The sequence below is a fragment of the Vanellus vanellus genome, assembly GCF_965231255.1.
Source record: "Vanellus vanellus genome assembly, chromosome: 3".
NCBI lineage: Eukaryota > Metazoa > Chordata > Aves > Charadriiformes > Charadriidae > Vanellus > Vanellus vanellus.
In genome coordinates, this window is record NC_138907.1 from 19,050,590 (window position 1) to 19,068,362 (window position 17,773).

General features: G+C 42.4%; 1 protein-coding gene across 1 annotated transcript; it reads right to left on the reverse strand.

Moving 5' to 3' along the window:
• Window positions 1–2,744: 2,744 nt before the first annotated feature.
• Window positions 2,745–10,906, reverse strand: PCARE (photoreceptor cilium actin regulator; the record flags this gene model as incomplete). The annotated part of the gene is made up of 2 exons (XM_082480493.1): window positions 2,745–2,874; window positions 7,128–10,906. 2 exons carry the CDS (start codon window positions 10,904–10,906, stop codon window positions 2,745–2,747), a joined length of 3,909 nt encoding a protein of 1,302 aa, XP_082336619.1.
• Between the last annotated feature and the right edge of the window lie 6,867 nt (window positions 10,907–17,773).

Below are 17,773 nucleotides of genomic sequence, written 5' to 3' on the forward strand. Positions count from 1 at the left end.
GACTCTGCTTTTAACCCTTAGGACAAAATCACTACCCTGTACTTGGGTTAGATGGGGTTGTATATGGAAGCTCTGCTAACTGAGTACAAAATTGCCAGGTAGCTCAAGCTTAAATCAGGGCAGGGGAGGGGTGGAAGCACGGCTGACCTCTGCTCTGGTCTGTCAGTGTCCAGGCTGGATCTTGTAGCCTAAAAAGATGTATTTACTTAATGGAAATGCAACCTAAATTAACTGATGTACCAGCAAAACAAAACAAGACAGCCTTGTGTTGTGCTGGGGAGGAAACAAATGGACTTTTTTTAGCCCAGGGCACTAGTTAGTGCACCAAGGAAGGAATCAGTAGTATAATGTTGGACTAAGATTTAAGCCAGTTGTATACGGAATGTAAGAGAGATCAAACTCACACCTCGCATATAAAAACTCTGATTTATTTACATTAGTAAAAAATAAATCTTAAAGTTGAGCATGGTCTTATAAAACAATTGTATTCCAGAAATGTTGTATTCATGAGGAGTGGAAGTGTTGTCCAAAAAACCTGTAAAAAAAAAAAAAAGTCTTTTTTAAAAAAAGTGGCCAATCAAACTATCCTTTACTGCATACTATAATTACTCCTAATCTCATGCTTGCAATACAAATTGAAGGTAAACATGTTATTTGCATTAGTCCTGTACATTAACTGTACTGAAGAGAAACCATTAGCTGTATGTAGTCATGAGTTTATATGACAGACCTGTAGATCACTCCATGAGGACGTTCTGTTTCTTGGATATAATGCTCAGTTTGCTGCAGCATCTGAATCCTTCAGCAGCTGCAGTGTTTAGGTGGGGTTGCGTTTGCAGTGTGCCCTCCTGATGACCACAGCCTTAGACAAAGCTGGGAGAGATGCTGTGGTAGGGTACCACACCTTCAGGGAAGCCTGGTTTTTTGGGAAAGATGCTTTGGCTGACTCCATGTCTGAGGAGGTTTCCAGCCTGATTGCTGAAGTGTTGCTCCATATGCTGCTGTAGCTCTTGCACCACAGAGTTTGGTGCTTAGGGGATAGAAATGAATATTTTCTCTTACCACCCACCATGGCTGTTGGGAAATTTCAGCATGAAACCATAAAGAGATAAAATGATTGTAGCACCTGAGCAGGAGCTGTCCTCCCACTCTGTTACATTTTCATCTTCAAAGCTACGTTTAGGCATGCAAAACACTGGTTTTCTGCTGTCATGTTTCTGGCTTGTTTCTATTCGATGTGGTTACCGCCAGCAGAGCAGACAAACCCAAAATACCTGCAAACATATTTGTACTTTTACGTGGCTGGGGGAGAACTACACTTCTGATGAGGGGGAAGACTGACCTGCAGAGTTTGCCCTGTTGATGATCTTTGCCCTAATTAAATATGACAATTAAGTTTTCCTTGCGTCTGTCATAAAATGGCACTAAGAAGAAGGATGGTTGTGATTAAGGCACTAGGACCAAAACTCAGGAGTTCAGTATCCAAAGGGATCCCTTATACAGCATAAGATGAGCCTCAGTTCCTCCATCGTGAAGGTGGGCAGGAAGGGTTAAAAACCCTGTGTGAAGTCCCCAGAGACCGCCATCATGAAAACTGTAGGAAAAAAAAAAACTATTCCTATCAAAATAGGACTACAAATGGCTTTTTTCTGGATCTTGTTCTGTACTGAAATTGCATATGAAAACATATCAAATTAAATTAATTAAAATTACATTAATTAAAAATTGCATCTTAATTGTGATGATAAATAAGGTAGGTGAGCAAGATCCAGTAAATTCTGAAATGGCGTTCCAGTAGATGCTGTAAAAGCCTAGGATTAATCATAAATAACTTGTATTTTTATTAGCAAGAGTCTGTCTATACTCTTCACTGAAATTACAATAAATCCCCTCAAACTGCATGCATCAAAAAGAATATAAACCTGTTTTGGGGAGAAAAGGATTCTCCATGCTAGCATTCTCTTCTCTTAAAAAATAAAAAAAGCGCGTGTCCTTAGGTGCCTCAGGATTTATAATGTTGTTTGATTGGGCTATTACAAAACTACTCTAATCAGGATTAAGCCTTGTACCCTGGAAACTAGGGGTGATGAGATTACATGATAATCAAAGGTGATTTAGAAGATCAAAGCCTTTTTGAAGGAATAAGATCCCTAATTTTATTCCTTTAAAAGGGGTTATTTTGTTTTAACTTGTATTTGACCTTATTCTCTCTCTGCATGTTGATAAATACCTCATGTAAAGATGTGGCTTTGCTGAAGCCGTTGATGTTTTTGCGATAAAACTCAATTGGTTCATGTTTTACCCCCCCACCCCCAGAAATGTCACAACAGCCGCTTTTTTTATATAACTGAAACTCCTCCCGAATAAATAACATGTCAAATAATGATCATTTCTGAGGTTTTTAACTCCTTCAGCTACACGGTGGAACAAAGGACTCGGCTACACGTCCTGTCTTTATCGAATTGGTTTGCCTCAGACTCACCCAACTGCAAAGTATTTCTTTCGCTCGGTGCAAATCTTTTGAGTTAAACCATTAAATGCAATCCAAAGGAGAAGCAGCTGGCTACCGCTCTGCTGGTGTTCCCTTAGGTTGTCGGGGCCAGTTTTTCAGATGCAATGCCATCGTAGTGTTTCCTGGCGAGGAACAAATGAAGCCATGTTTTGGAGGCTTGGCTTAAGGCTGCTTCCTCCCTCCGGGGCTTCTGGCCTTGCTCGTGCCTCTGCCTTCGCGGGGGCTTCTGCCGTCAGTCCCTCTGCAGCCCCTGGCCCACGACGTAGAGCTCGGGGTGGGAAGCAGATCTGTTGGACTCTCTGATTTCAGGGACGCAAGGGCTGTTCCAAGAGTCGCCTGCTTTTCTAGGGCTCTCCTCCAAGCTGCAGAAGGAAAGATGCTTAAGTTAAGCGGCTAATGAATGGTGACTTTTTAAAACAGCGCCGTTTAGACCACGTTAACCCACAAAGCACCAGTGCTGCACAATATGATGTCATTCCCTGTCTCTTCCTGTATAGATGCTCTTTATACACACCACCTTTATTTTATTAATGTGATGCCAAATGCACTGTACACTCCCCTCCCAAAACTCTGTTGGGAAGCAAACATTTCGTACGTTTAATAGGGGATCAGTATGAATCTGGGTTCACTTGCAGATAGAGACAAATTTGAGTGAAAAGTCTTGTCCTAGACTCTGCTGGAGGAAACGTCTTACTTCTGTTACACATCTGCTTCGTGTGGTCACAGTGATTTCTGAGTATGCCAACCTGATTGTGGGATGTGTATTCTGGTGGTATAAATCTGCCACTCTGGAGACAGGATGACTGAGATGCAGAATGTGTAAATGAAGTTCCTGAGGCCGCACCGGCAATCTCTAGGTGCACAGGGGTTTTATGAATCAAGACTCATAAAGCTAGTCATGAATATCTCACGCCGTGGGCCTTTGTGCTGAAACGTGCCCTGTGTTGCTGTAACTAACTAAATGGGTTTAAGCTCTACGTGAGGAAATATTCCAGAGTTATAGAATCGTCTAGGTTGGAATCTGGGAATTATTGTTTTTTAAGTAGATAAACTGCTAAACTGAATTAGCTTTCAACAACAGACAAGCTGTTATGTTCCTTTTCTGACTGCTAGGACTTTACACATTTGAACTGCTGAATGAACAGATTTGTGCTACGTGGCCAGTCATGAAACTAATCCAGATTCAAATATCCCCCAACTGCAGAAGGTGCCACTTGGGCTACTTGCTTTGGGCCTCGTTCAGTCAACCCAATCCATTCTCAAGCCCTCCTTGAACAATATCTTAAAGGCAATAGCATTTAATCTTTTATCTCTGCTCTACCTCTTGGGAGATTACCAGTCTCAATGAAATATTATTTAATTTAACTGCATACACAGAAATCCTGTTACAGATTAACAGGATTTCTATGAGCAGAGCAATTGTGCATGTTACGCCTTGATAAGATGCCAATAACTGCTGATGGCTGTCAAACAACCAAGCTTAAAAACCAGGGAAGCTAGCTCAGTCTGTCCACCCACAGGCTGTCCAAATGAGAACCAATGGTACTGACTTGAGCACTGAAACTCTTGTCCAGGTACCCTAAGACTAAACACAAAAGCTCTAGCTTCAGCCCTAGTTAGGGCTAATGATGTTTTAAGTCCTGATATTCCTTAGAGCACGGCATGGGCAGGAGAAGTGCTTGGGAAAGGAGTGCTTTTTGCCTTCTAGGGGAGCAGTGAGTGTGCAGGAGACACACAAATCTGTGCACAGTACTGACATTTAATGCCTGGCAGTGCCATCCAGCAAAACGAGATGGAAGTCGCCTCTTTTTTTTTGGTGTTTCTGCTAAAATGGGGTGAGTGGGAGAGGGTACTCAGCTGCCTGATGAGGAACATGTTGCTTGTACAAGCTCTTATCTTTAGCAATCTGCTTGTTAGCAAACGGATGTTTTAATTGCGCATGGAAAAAGTGGAAAGAGATATCCCAGAGTATGGGAGAAACTGGTTAACTCACTGATTTTCAAAATGTTTCGCCTGTAGAAGAGTGATGCTATTGTAGGTTTGACTCTGTCACCCATCCCTCCTACGACTAGTGCTTCAAGCTGCTAATAACTCAAAGAAAACCTCACACAGACAACAAAAAGGCATTGTTATACTTGGAGAGGAGAGGTAGAGCGAAGGAAGGAAGGAAGGAAAGGAAACTGACAGCTGAGTGGGAATAGCTTGTGAATTTGAGACCAGATGCAAACACGGACAGAATGAGGAGGTTTAGGAATACAACATCTGGTTTAGGGAGACATTTTGAAATTTCCCTCTGTCAGCTGAATGAATTGTAAAGCAGAGGAAGCCCTGGATGCTTAATGAACTTCACAAAGAAAGATGGATCAGAGTGTGGTGGCTTGTCTGTTATGGCATCTGCTATAAGAGCAGGGGTCAGCATCTGTACATGGGGATGTGGTGTTCACAGCTGTGGCAACCGCTGCAGCCCTCAGCAGGAGGAGATGACCAGCAGTGATGTGAGGGGCTCTCAGAGCTTTTGCTGTGTGCTGATTCCTAAAACGGTCCTCCTCTGCCCATCACCACGTTTGCTGTGATATTCATATTAGGCCATTCAATGCAAGGTCTGTAAAAGTTTACTCCAGGCAGCTTATTATAAGTGTAAGAAAACACAGAGTAGTGTATTGCATCTTAAATCAGTGCACGTGGTAATTAATGGGCTAGATTTCCCTTTTGCTTATATTGATATAAATTTGGACTAATGCATTAGGATTACTTTTGATGTCCATTTGTATAAATGGTAAGCTGAATTTGGCTCGGGATTTATGTCATTTTTCCAAAATGCTGTATATCATAACACTAGGATATATTTGTTTTTTCATGAAAGGGATGATTTTATTTACAGTGGTTTTTTTTATATTACTCTCTATGCTCTGACAGATTATAATACAAAGATAATACACCCCACTGAAGCATAAATTAGCTAACAATTTATAATAGACTGTTTTTAAAATTGACCCATAAAACTGCCAGGGCTTTTGTCTTGCAAGGTTTGACATAAAGCCTCTTTTGAAAATATTTATTTCTGCTAGCAGGCACTGGAGTAGACAAAGCTGTCTTCATGCAGTACCTAACCACAACAGAAAACCCAGCAACAATATACAGGACTTTTAGGAAATCCTCAGATGTCAGAATATAAAGCAATATTAGATCAGGGAATGCAAAATGTTTTGCATTTCCTAGTGTTTTTTGTCTTTTTTGTTCAGCACTTTCCTCTACTGTCAGTGTGGGAAACTTGGTCCTTATTCTGTTTTGGGAAGGGAATGCCAGGACATCTGACTTCAGTATCCACGACTGTCCCTGTACTCGCAACACACTGAGTCCAATTTTATCTCCTGTTGGGGTTGGTCTTGCAACCCCTACTCATGGGGTCGATTCATGTGATTTCAGCTGTTCGGTGGCAAGAGTAAAAATACTCCTTGCATGAGGAAATGTTACCTGAGAAGGGTCTTAATCCTCTTGCGTAGCTTAGACCTTAATGGACTTGAACATCCTAAGATGCTAAGAAACCAGAATAACAACACTTTGTACTTCCAGGCTGTTATGATGATCTTTGAGTACTCCCAAATACCGATTTCTGTTTCCTGGCTGGTTTTGTGATTTATTTTTTTAAGTGACTTTTTTTTTTTATTTTATATTAATAAATATAAATATATTATATTATATTATATATATATATAAATATATATTATTATATATATATTATTATATATATATATTATTATATATATATATAATATATATATATAAAAATATATTATATTATATTATATAATTATAAATATATAAATCACATATATATATTATATGTGATTTATTTTTTTTAAACTGACTTTTTCAGAGCAATGAATTTCCAGTAGGTATGGGAGGGTTTTCCACTTTGAAAACTGGGCTTGGGCTGTGGACCCATCAGATTTGAAATCAGCACCTAGATCTGAAAGCCTACAAGAGAAGCTCAAAATCTGTACATATAACCATACAGATCCTTGCCTACACATAATCTGTCCGTCATTCTTGCCAGCTGATTTGAAACATTTTAATAGAGATTTCAGCTGAACAGTTTACTGGCTTAGAGGCTGATGTGAGGAACGATACCATTCCTCTTGGTCCAAGCCTACCTTCTCATGGTTGTCTAAAAGATGCTTATAACTTGAGGGTTACTTCAGAGCTTTTAAGAATTAAATGTGGATGTCCTTAGCCCCCATGCAAATAAAGGGGAGTTCTGTGCCATGAAAACCAACACTGAATTTTCCCTGGGGTGCCTGTCACAGCAGATGTGTAAGTGTAAGGCTTCAGCAAGCCATGGAAAGTTAACTCTTCCCTTTATTCAGACTGGTAGTTTACTGAAATCTTGAGGGATAGAATAGAATAGAATAGAATAGAATAGAATAGAATAGACTATTTCAGTTGAAAGGGACCCGAAACAATCATCTAGTCCAATTACAGTGTTATCTTTGCCCAGCCATCTGTTCTGAACATGAACAGGGCACTTTTCTGGGAAATCTCTTAACAGGAGATTTAGAAAGCCAACGCAGTGCTATAATTCTGTTTCCTTGGCCTAAAGTGGAAAGTTTCTTACCTTGCTTGGTTAAGCGCGGGTTCGCTGCCAGCTGTTACAGGAGCTGGAAGACGAAACTGGACCCCTGGTCGGCGGTCAGAGAAACTTCTCCTCACGAATGGCTGAGGATTGGCAGCGCTCAGGGACAGCTTTCTGGTCCGGTCTCCGGGCTGCCGGAAAAGCAGACTGCTCTTTTGGAAAAGTGGTGAAGCTTCAGGCTGGCTGGTCACCTCCGCAGCAGGTTTGGTGGGTACCAGGGGAGGTCTGGCTTCGAATAAGGAAGAGGTGGCTGGGCAAAATATCGAACGGACGTTGCTGCCTCTCTTGGAGGAGGAGAGCTGGTGCTCGTCCCCAGCATCCAGCCCAGCTCTCAGCCCCTTGTAGGAGCGGGATGGGGAGGTTGGCGGGGAGGGGGTGGTGGGGAATGGAGGGGGGCTTGCGTCTCGGCGGTAGGCTGGGGAGCCCAGCAGCCGGTGTGGCGTTGGCGAGCTTTGTTTGTGGCCCGTGGGAGGGCTGAGTGGTTTCCGCTGGGGTGGCGGAGAGGGCATCTTCTTCTGTGAGGTTGGGCTGGGCACCCTGGGGCTAGAGGGGGGACTGGGTTTCCTCTGCATGGTGGGTGAGCTTGGTTGTGGGTTGCTGAAAGGCTGCAGAGAGTGTCTGTGGTGTGCTGCGGGGCTGAAAAGCCGCTTCTCAGTTGGTGGAGAAGAAGGAGGAGTTCTTGTTGGAGAGACCCTCCTGGAGAATGCTGAGCCTTTTTCATTTCTCCTGAGTGAATCAGGAGAACCATGCCTCTGGTATTGCACTGAAGTCCTGGGTGAATTGGGCTCTTTGCTCTCTGAGCTGTTGCTGTGTGGTTTTGAAACTTCACTGGGATTTTGAAGAGGAATAATTTTATGGGTTTGCTTGTACAAATCTGCAGCCTCTTTTCTCTGGGTCGCCAGTATCTCCTCGTGGCTAGGGATGTGCACATTGGTAGGGTTCAGCTCCAGAGAGTACCTCTGCAGTTTCTCGTCCTCTGCGCCCGTATTTCTTAGACCTTTATTAGCGATTGCACTGGGGCCACTGATATTTTTACTTGGCAGTAAGTCAATGTACTGAAGGGAGGCTTTCATTTTTGGGGAAACTTGTGATCTCTTAGTTGTATGAAATTCTGTTTTGGTGGGCTTTTTGGCATCTTCTGAAGAGCTTCCTTCTATTCTGGCAGTTTCTTCAGGCTCAGGTATGTCAAAAGAAGCGTCCATCAACATTTCGGGTGGTGGTGGTGGCAAGTTCTCAATGTCTTCATCAGTCTCTTCCTTTGTGTCCTTCTTGCTTAATTCTGTAGCTGGTGCAGGAGGAAAGGCATTTGGAAAACTAGAAGAAACTCCACTTGTGTTTGAAGGGTTTGTGTCTTCTACTGGTGAAACACGATGCTTAAGATTTAAAGGTGCCAGGCCTCTCTGAAAGGGAATGGTGGGTGGGATGACTGGAAGTCCAAATTTTCTGATGCACTTTATTGGTCCTAAAGTTCTTAAAGGTGCGGCTTTTACAAGATCATCAGTAGGACTGAATGTTTCAATAAGCTTTTTGACAGACTGTCGAGGGGCACAGCTGCTGCTACTGGGCGTTTGTGCTCCAGGAGGCTCTTTTTCTTTGCCTCCTGATGTCTCCTGGGTGGGCACGGTAGCTCTTAAAGGCTTCCTGCCTCTTTTTTCATCCAGCTGATGGGCAGGATTTTGATCAACCATGAACAAAGGGACTTTGTCCTGGTTAGGCAGGATGCTGAAATTTTTTGAGAGGCATGCCTTCAGTTTGCTAGAGGACCTAGATATAACATGCTCATCCTGCAAATAAGCTGCTGTTCTTGATTTCCGAGGCTCCGGGTTGTTTTCTGTATCCTTCTTTCCATAAAACATTTCCAGCCTTTTGCTGAGCTCTTTTTGAGTTCTCTGAAGCTCTAGGAGGGTCGGGTCCTCTGCCTGGCTTCTGAGGGACTCTTCTGACCTGGACCGTCGTTGTTTCCCAAAGGTTTTCTGGCTGCCCGTTGCTGTACTGGGCCTTGTTCTTAGGACTGCTCTTCCGCTCTCATCCTCTATCCATTCTTTACGCCCAGATTTAGCTGGGACGAACTTGATTTTTTCACTGATGGCATCCTTCATCTTCAGAATAATTTCCTCTGTCTCTGCATTCTCTGTCCTCTTGATGGACTGCCTTTGTGTGTTATCAGTGACCGCAGGCGAAGACAGGGGCCTCCTTGGCAGAGCATCCTTCCCCATTTCTGATAAACTTGTGTTGTCATCATCCTCCCCCAGGGTACTCCCTTCGTCATCGTCGTCATCATCATCATCAGAAGGAAAATCTGTTGATTCACAGATTTTGAAATGTTCACCTTCCTGGGTAGAGTCAGACTGTAAGAAGTTATAGTAACGGCTTTTGCTCAAGCCTGCATATTGGGGCATGGTAGCAATGCTTTCTGGTACTCCACCCTGAAAAGAAGTCACTTCCCTACCCTGCACGGATGAATAAAATATGTCTTTAAAATGCCTTTCAAGCGCACAGTCATGGGATGCGGCTGTGCCCGGTGACACTGTCCCATCATGCATGTGCTCCACTGTTCTGGCATGCTTTTGGGACAGATGTGCATGTGGACAGGAATCACAGCTTGCTTGTCCTCCATGCTGGCTGAGAGCACTGAACTCTTTGAGGGATTCACTGTCCACGCCAATGCCACTGTCCTCAGAATAAAGAGTCCTGTCATCACCATGCGACTGAGAGGATCCCACTGTTGAGGCTTCAAGCAGCCTTACTGTCCGCAGCAGGCGCTCATCAAAGCTTTGCTTTGCTTTTAGTTTTCCTTCCAAGTTGCTTGCAGCAGACTGCAGGTAGCTGCATGTCTCCTGCAGGGCATCGGAGGTGAGGGAGGCCAGTGTCCCACTCAGTAACTGCATTTTATTGACCGTGTACTGCAGTAGTTGTTGCAGAAGATCAGGGTGCTCCTTCAAGTCACCTTTTTCTGTTGGCCATGCCAGATTCCTACCTACATCTTTGAGAAGATTTTCCCCATCATTGGCAATTTCTTCCAAAAGCTGGTTGATTTCATCAAAGCGAAGCGCAAGAAAGCTTACCATCTGCTGTAGGAAGAGCTGAGTTTGGGTAGCCTGGTTGGCCATGTGAAGTATACTTTCATACTTGGAGAGGTTGGGATTTAAGTAGGCGTATGCGCTCTGATGAGCCTTAACAAGCAGTTCTGGGAAATCTACTTTTTTCTCTGTCTCGCACGGGGCCAAAATAGACTTTTCTTTAATTTTGCTAGGTCGACCTTGCTTTGCCGTCTTATGATTTTTTTGCTTCTTTCCTTTCTTTGGGATTTGCTTTGCATTGCTTTCATTCTTGTCGTCCCAAATGAAAGCTGATGCTTCTGATTCACAGGAGCTTTGCTTTCTGATCTGTATGGCCTCAGTGATGTGTTTTTGAGACTCAATCAGTTCAGACATAACAATCTCAGCATCCGTGGCTGCCCTCTCAAATTTCTCGTCTTCCCTGGAAATCTGGGGATCTGAATGAGCCTTTGAAGCTAACTGCAAATTATCATTTTTGTCCTGCTCTGATAGGTTATTCTCCTTTTCTCTCGGGTAGTCTTTCCCCTGGATCCCATATTGGTGGAATTCATCAAAATTGTAGCAAGATGAACCTTTAACCAGCAGAGGGATTCCTTTATCTCCTGGATCAATACGCAAAATACTTTTGGGTTTATTCAAAGCCTTAAGACCACTTCTTGCAATAGTATTAGCAATCTCGCTGTGAGAAGGTGTGCAGCCCATCCTTTCTCTGTCTTTGGCTTTATTTTTGATTATAAATCCAGGTGAACCAGGGAAAACACAACAAAGAATCGAACTCACTGTTTTATCCCAAACTGCAGACCGGCCTTTTTCTCATGAGTTTCCCATCATGATCTCCGTTTTGTTGTCAGTTTTCACTGTTGCTTGCTTTGAAATCTCACGTGCTTACTGCCCAGCATCTTCTCTTGAAGTTGTGCACTGTCCCATTGTACGCTCCCACTCAGGTTTTCTTCTTCAATTCAAAAAAAGGCGTGTGAAAGCTCTGCTGGATTTAGAGCTAATGGATTAAGAGGACTTGCGTGCCTCACTTCTGTCTTGACAGATGTCCACTACAAATAAGATTTTAAGCTCATTAGGATAAGCAGACACCAGCCAGTCAGCACCCGTGTTGTATTTATAAAGGCACATTTTTTTTCTGCACTATATTGGGAGGCAAAAGGACTTGGTACCTGTCCCTCCTTTTTTCCGTGTTGCAAAACCATAACATACACTGAATGCAGAGATCCAAAGGAAGAGACTGTATTTTGAAGCCTTTTTGAAGGGAAATTATTTGAACAGCTGCGTAAATGCCACTGGATACTCCTTAACAAAGAGAAAGGTGACCTTGACCGAGTACATATCCACTGGAGAGTACGAGACACGAAATCCAACGGGTATAGATGACTGTTAGACTTCTGCCTTGAGGGTCTTCAAAATTTTCCCCTGCTTGCAAGTGACAAGCTGTTTACTTTTTCCTTCTAAGACGTCCAAATGAGATTTGATTTTTTTAATTCCCCTCAAGAGATCATTCTTGGAAAGGATTTTCTTCTCTTCTAGATAGCTTCCCAACCTTAAAAGCCGAACTGCACAATGATAGTATTTGCAGAATAAGTTTTGTGTTTGTTGTTACGATGGTGTCTGCATCTAGTGGATCTAAATGGATTTAAAAAAATTAAATGAAAATTCATTTTTTCCTTCCTCTGAGTGTCTTGGTATAAAATTTGAAGGTGTTCTTTGCAGTCACAAACGTGACCTGCTTACTTTTATTTCTTTTTCATTGGCGAGGGCTTAGTTCTCTTAACTGCAAGACTTAGTGGGTTAAAACTCTAAGAAAAAAAAAAAAAAAGGAGCGAATTAAAAACATAGATGCATTTCTGAAAAAAAAAACCAAAACAAAACAAACCAAAAAAACTCTGTTGTTTGAATAACTTCTGAGGTCAGGAGACCATAATCCCCCTTTGAAAGAGAAATTAAAGACGCCCAAGTAGGAATCAGATGAAGTAGAAGACACTTATCTTTTCCAAGTATTTATTTATGAGGGGGGGTATGTGGATGAGTGCGGTAACAGCAATCACCCCCCAGTTTCCCTCTTCATTACTTAGACTGGCCTAAGTGGATTTGTCTTTTAATTTCCGGATGCAGCTTTTCTACTGAAGGTGGCCATTTCTCAGTATTGCAAAGGCTACAGACAACAGCGGCCGACTGTAACGCTGGCTAGAAGCCTACAGCTTCTCTCCAGCAATGTGTTCTAACCGCGTGGTTGCAGGTATCTTGCCTGATTCCCAAAAATCTTTGCGTGCTGCCAAGCCTATAAAACAATCTCAGGCTTTAAGGAGCTGCTTACACCATTCATTCCTTGGTGCTGAACTGCAATAGCGGAATATCTGCATGCAAAGTCGTTATTCTCTGTAGCCTTGTTTAAATCTCTCTTTCTGTTCAACGGGGGCAGCAAAACTACCTTGTTTTACAGGGGACGAGGCATGACAGAGGTTCCCAGGAAAACTTTTAAAACTCTATGTGCTTTCTCTCAAGTGATTTTTCTGGAACGCATAAATTGTACTTAAAAGACATGTTGGCGTAGTCATTTCCCTCAATGCTTTTCTGGAAAGCATCAGGTAATTATTTCTTGGCTCTGCTTCTTGCAAGTCATGTAGCTCACGCTCGGGCTGCTTCTGTGTCTCGCCACGATGTGGTTTCGACACAAAGGTCCCAGCTCTTTCTGCATTCTTTTTTAGGCGCATATCTAATGTGTTTGAAGCAGAGGAACGGAGCAGATTTAGGCAGCCGCTTCATCCTAGCCATCCCAACAGTCAGGATGCTATAGCCCTCCGCAATAAGCCAAGGAAAACGCAGGAGATGAAGCAACTAGCCTTAGTGCCCCTCTGCTGTTTACAGCGGGAGTTGAGAGACAGCTTTGTGCAGCTACCTAGTATTTGTGCTATAAAATCTCTTGTGACTTTCCTTCAAAAAGCAGCTCCAACAGTTCCATTGCCTGCACTGGGAATTTTGGCAATTAACTCCGTGTCAGTCTTTTGTTGTATTTGGGAAGTTCTTTTTTCTCACTTTTTCCTTTGTTTTTACAGTCGTGTCACTTTTGCTTGTTTTTTTTTTGTTTTTTTTTTTTTTTTTCTAGTTACTTTCAGGCCACGCAGCAACATCTTAGAGGAAATACATGCATGGTTAAAAAAAAGGTAAAATCCTGGTTTATGATTATTTATTATGTAATCATTTATTATGTACTAATTATTTCAAATATTAATATTAAACCAATATTCAGTTTATTATGTATTTATTATTAAATAGAGATCCAGGCTCATAGAAAACATGTTTTAACAAGGCACCTGTTTTATCCTAACTTTAATTGCAGTTTGCATGTGTGTACAATATGACTATTTAAAGTTGCGTCAAACTTTTTAGTTTCTGTGAGGCAGCAGGAACTCTGATGCGCCTGTTTCCAACCACTTATGAAACTGCATTTTCCTCATCAATATTCTTGTTACTAAGTAGTCACACATCGCTTTGCATGTCTGAGGCACTTCAGAAAAACCCAAACGCTCACGGCAAATGCTAAGGAAAATGCTTTGTCTCGTGCCCGTGCAACAAAAGAGAAAACAAAATGGTTAAGTTAGGTAAAAACAAGTGGTAGAAGAGAATATCAATGAGGGGAATGGCACAGAAATATTTTTGACTGTAGGAGGATCAGTTGGATTTGTAATCTGTAATTTATGCTTGCTATATGTTGATGTAATTCCCGGCACAGTTACTAGAGTAATGTATTTTGCTTTAGAGCGCTACTGTTTGCAGAACACAAGTTGAAAAGGAAACAGTTGGTCATGTTCAAGTAGATGTCCAAGTGTTGTTACCTGTGTACTCGTTGACTTGGACAATTTCACAGGTACCCCAAGTGGACACACAACTGTGTTTGAGGAACAGACCCTAGGAAAGTACCAAAAATAAGATAATTGAGGATTAAAGGAGGCTTTCCTTTGCATGTGGATTCTGTGTAAATCGCCTTTGCTCTTCCTTTCATATACTTTCTTCCTACTGTTAAAATTGGCAACATTCTCATTTTGAGGGAGCTGCCGGATCACGTAGCACTGCTCGAGGGAAGAACTTAAAAGTTCAAACCCTGTCAGACATAGTTGGTGCAACAGATGATGAAAACCAAAGACTAGTCTGAAAGCGGCACTGTAAGTGCCCTAGAAAAGGCAAGAATAAGGCCTGAACCTGGATGGAGATGTGCGGTACTTGGGCACCAGGGATGTTACCAATGCCACAAACATGGCATGCATACGAAGGAAGAGTCAGTGGATTAAAAACTGCGTGAAATTTCAGTGTAAAAGTAGTAACACAAGCTTAAAAATTATGACAAGAAAAAATGATAACGAGGGACTGCTTTTGAGAGGTTGCAGAAAAAGGGAACGTGCATAAATGCTCATATCGGGCCTTAAAAATTTAAGGTTTGTATTTGTGGATGACTTCTGGGGAAACTGAATTTCTGCTCACTGAGGAATTACAAAGAGCTTGAGTGATAACAACAACTTTAAAGAGCTATTTTACTCTGAAAGAAACCTGCTTTTTCTTCTTTTATATCAGCAAATTGAATATAACCAGGGAGCTGTTCATATTGTTGGCTTAGATATCACTAAATAAATAAGAAATTGCTGCTTTTTATTTCAGCTTCTCCTGCAGAGCTGGGAGATGGAGTAGATTCTCTCCTTACTGTAACCGCTAACAGAAATACTTACAAAGCTTCATCCTGTTTCCCCTGTGGAAACCTGTTGACAATGGTAAGGAATAGGAATATCATGGTTTGAAAGAAATCTAGTTGCAAATAATTAAATGAAACCAGTGAGCCTTTATTAATGGTGATGGTGCAAGTGAAAGACAAAATTCATATTGACTCTGGGTCAAGGATAAACTACTCGGAACTGGCTGTCTGAAGCTCAACCCATGCCTTCTCTATTTTTATTTCTACCTTTTAAGTAAATTGCTTCAGAATGATTGCATGAGACAATAAATATGAACTCAGTGCTTTCAAAAACTTGTTTTGCAAAAGCAGAACTTTTTTTTTTTTTTTAAACAGCAGCAGAACAAGAAAAAAGTTGTTAAAAACAGGTAGAAAACCAGTTTCTTTCTCCACCAAAAATACTTTATAAAGGAATTAACAGAGGAAGAAATATGAGTAGAAAATTAAAGAGTCAGTTTTGGGGGTTTGCCTGCACAGGGCTGTTGGTACACTCGGATGATGCAAAAGCATCGAGAAAAATTATGTGAGTTTAACACCACTTGAGGTCAGCAGTAGTTTTGTGAGATATATTTACATTTGTCTATTATTTTTAGAATGTGTATTCTTGTCACTTGGTCACAGTTTCTCTTTGCTAAGAAATCCATGGGTATTTAAAGGCTTGCTATCTGTCATAACTAATACATTCACTGCTGGTTTCAACAGTTAAGATCATCACTGCCAGAAGGTAAAAGTCAGGACTAACAATTCTGTGAAACAGCATAAAGCTTAAAGTATAGAGTTCCAGAGTTACGCAAACCTAGAAAATGAAAAGGGGACAGTCCCATTAGCCAAGGCAGTGGTTACATCAGTTCTCACAAGTGGAAGCAGGTTTGTGGTTGCGGAGTAATTTCAAGGAAAGCGAGTTTCTATCAGGTGAGGGACTGGCAATTGAACAGGCAGGGAGTGGCTTCTGTTATTTCTAGTAGAAGGTGGTAGTGTTGATTTGGGATCTAGAAGTCAGGTCCAGGTGATCCATCTTCCGGAAAAATATCCCAAGATGCTACAGAAGAGTGCAGCTATTTAGCCTCATGCCTCTTCCAGTTCCCAGTGGGTTCCCTCACCTAAAGCGTCTCAGGCGTTCCCTGAAAATTCAGATAAAGACAGCATTCTTCCTGGTTTCCTCTTGCAGTGTCTCAAACCACAATGTGTGCACTGATAGCTGTGTGAAACCCCGTCAGACCCGTGGGTAGCCTGCAGGGTGGCAGCTCCTGCCCGGCAGCATGGTGTGCTGGGGCAGCCGTCTTGCTGCGAGTCCTGACGCACCTCTGTGTGGAGCGAGGGCATTTAGTCTGGAGAGAAGATGATCTTTCGCTGCCTGGGCACTAATGAGAGAAAAGTGGCTCCTGATGAAGTGCTAGGCTTGAGGCTGTGGATCGAGAAGTGGATGTGATCTGAGGAGCTGGGAGTTGGCACACCTAGCACACACTGGAAAGGGCAATTTACAAAGCAGGCCACTGGCTCACAGTTAGAGGGAGGAAGGGTGGTGTGTCCCAGCCCTGCCCACTATTTCCCAAGGAAAGACTGACAATGAGCGGTAGCGTTTTTTGTAGGAGAAATGTCCTGACTGTGGGTGGATACACAGCTTCCTTGTTTCACACCCAGCTCTGAGGGTAGCTCCTGGAGCATCCATCGTCTCTTTTGAACATTGTCGCTGTCCTGAAGTCACACTGAAAGTGGTTCGTAAGTGTGCTCACTTTCAGAACCTCTCTGCTGCCCTTATCCTTGCTCTAGAGTGGTTCTACTTGAAGCTGCAATGTGTTCCAAAGCCATTTAAATGATCCCTTTCTTCTGGCAGGTAAATCTGTGAAGATAAAGGAACTGGTTAGTAATGACCTATTTCTGCCCAAAGGAGAAACAAGAAGTGAAATAATATTTTAGTTAAAACAGGCTTGTTGCTCACAAGCATTGTTTCCCCATCTTCCTCCCAAGGTGGCCAGAGCTGCTGCAGCCCATTGTTTTGAGTTCTCCAGGTGCTCAGCAACCTTGCTGCTCATGGCAGAGCCGAATGAGTCAGACAGGATAGGCTGAACAAACTTTTATTTAGACTCATATCCTGGCACATAGGAGTGGCTGAAAAAAATATTGTAAAAAGGTATAGAATGAGGTTTAATTTTTTTTTTTTTTTTTTTTTTAATTTCCATTGCTGGGCCCAGGGGGGGAAATCAGGACAGGCAGGGGTTTTGTCAGACAATGGTGTCCAGTCTCCTTTGCAGCTGCAGCACTAAGTCACGGGATTTACTCTGAACTAAGATGTTTGGGGTTTTGCCTATACTGCTCCAACCAGAAGGATGTTGTAGAACTGAAGACATTTTGTTAGGTGCTTGCTTTCATTTTCCACCATAAAATTATTCACACAGTTTTATCCTCATATTCAATGTTACCTTTGAATTCACACACCATTTTCCATGGTTTATGGCAGATGGCAACCATACCCTCTGTCTCGGCTTTCATTCTGCTGTGTTAAACAGGCCATGCTCTGGTAACCTCCTAAAACAGGCTGTTCTTTTCCTTGACTCTGCTGGCAAATCATCTCTGGACATGCTAGATTAGCTGTCCCTTGCTGAAGAAGAGTGGTCATAACTGTGTGCAGTTTCCCAAGGGGGTGGCAGAACCTGCTGGCATGAACACTTCCCTGCCATAACTCTTCAGTTACGCATCCTAAGATAAGTGTTTGCTTTTTATGCCATTGCATCATATTGGTAATGATGTTCATTGTGTAACTGTCAACATCTTTCTCTTCCTCAGTCACTTCTGTAAGATGATCCTGTACATCAATCTTATTAGTTCATTCCTTTTTAACA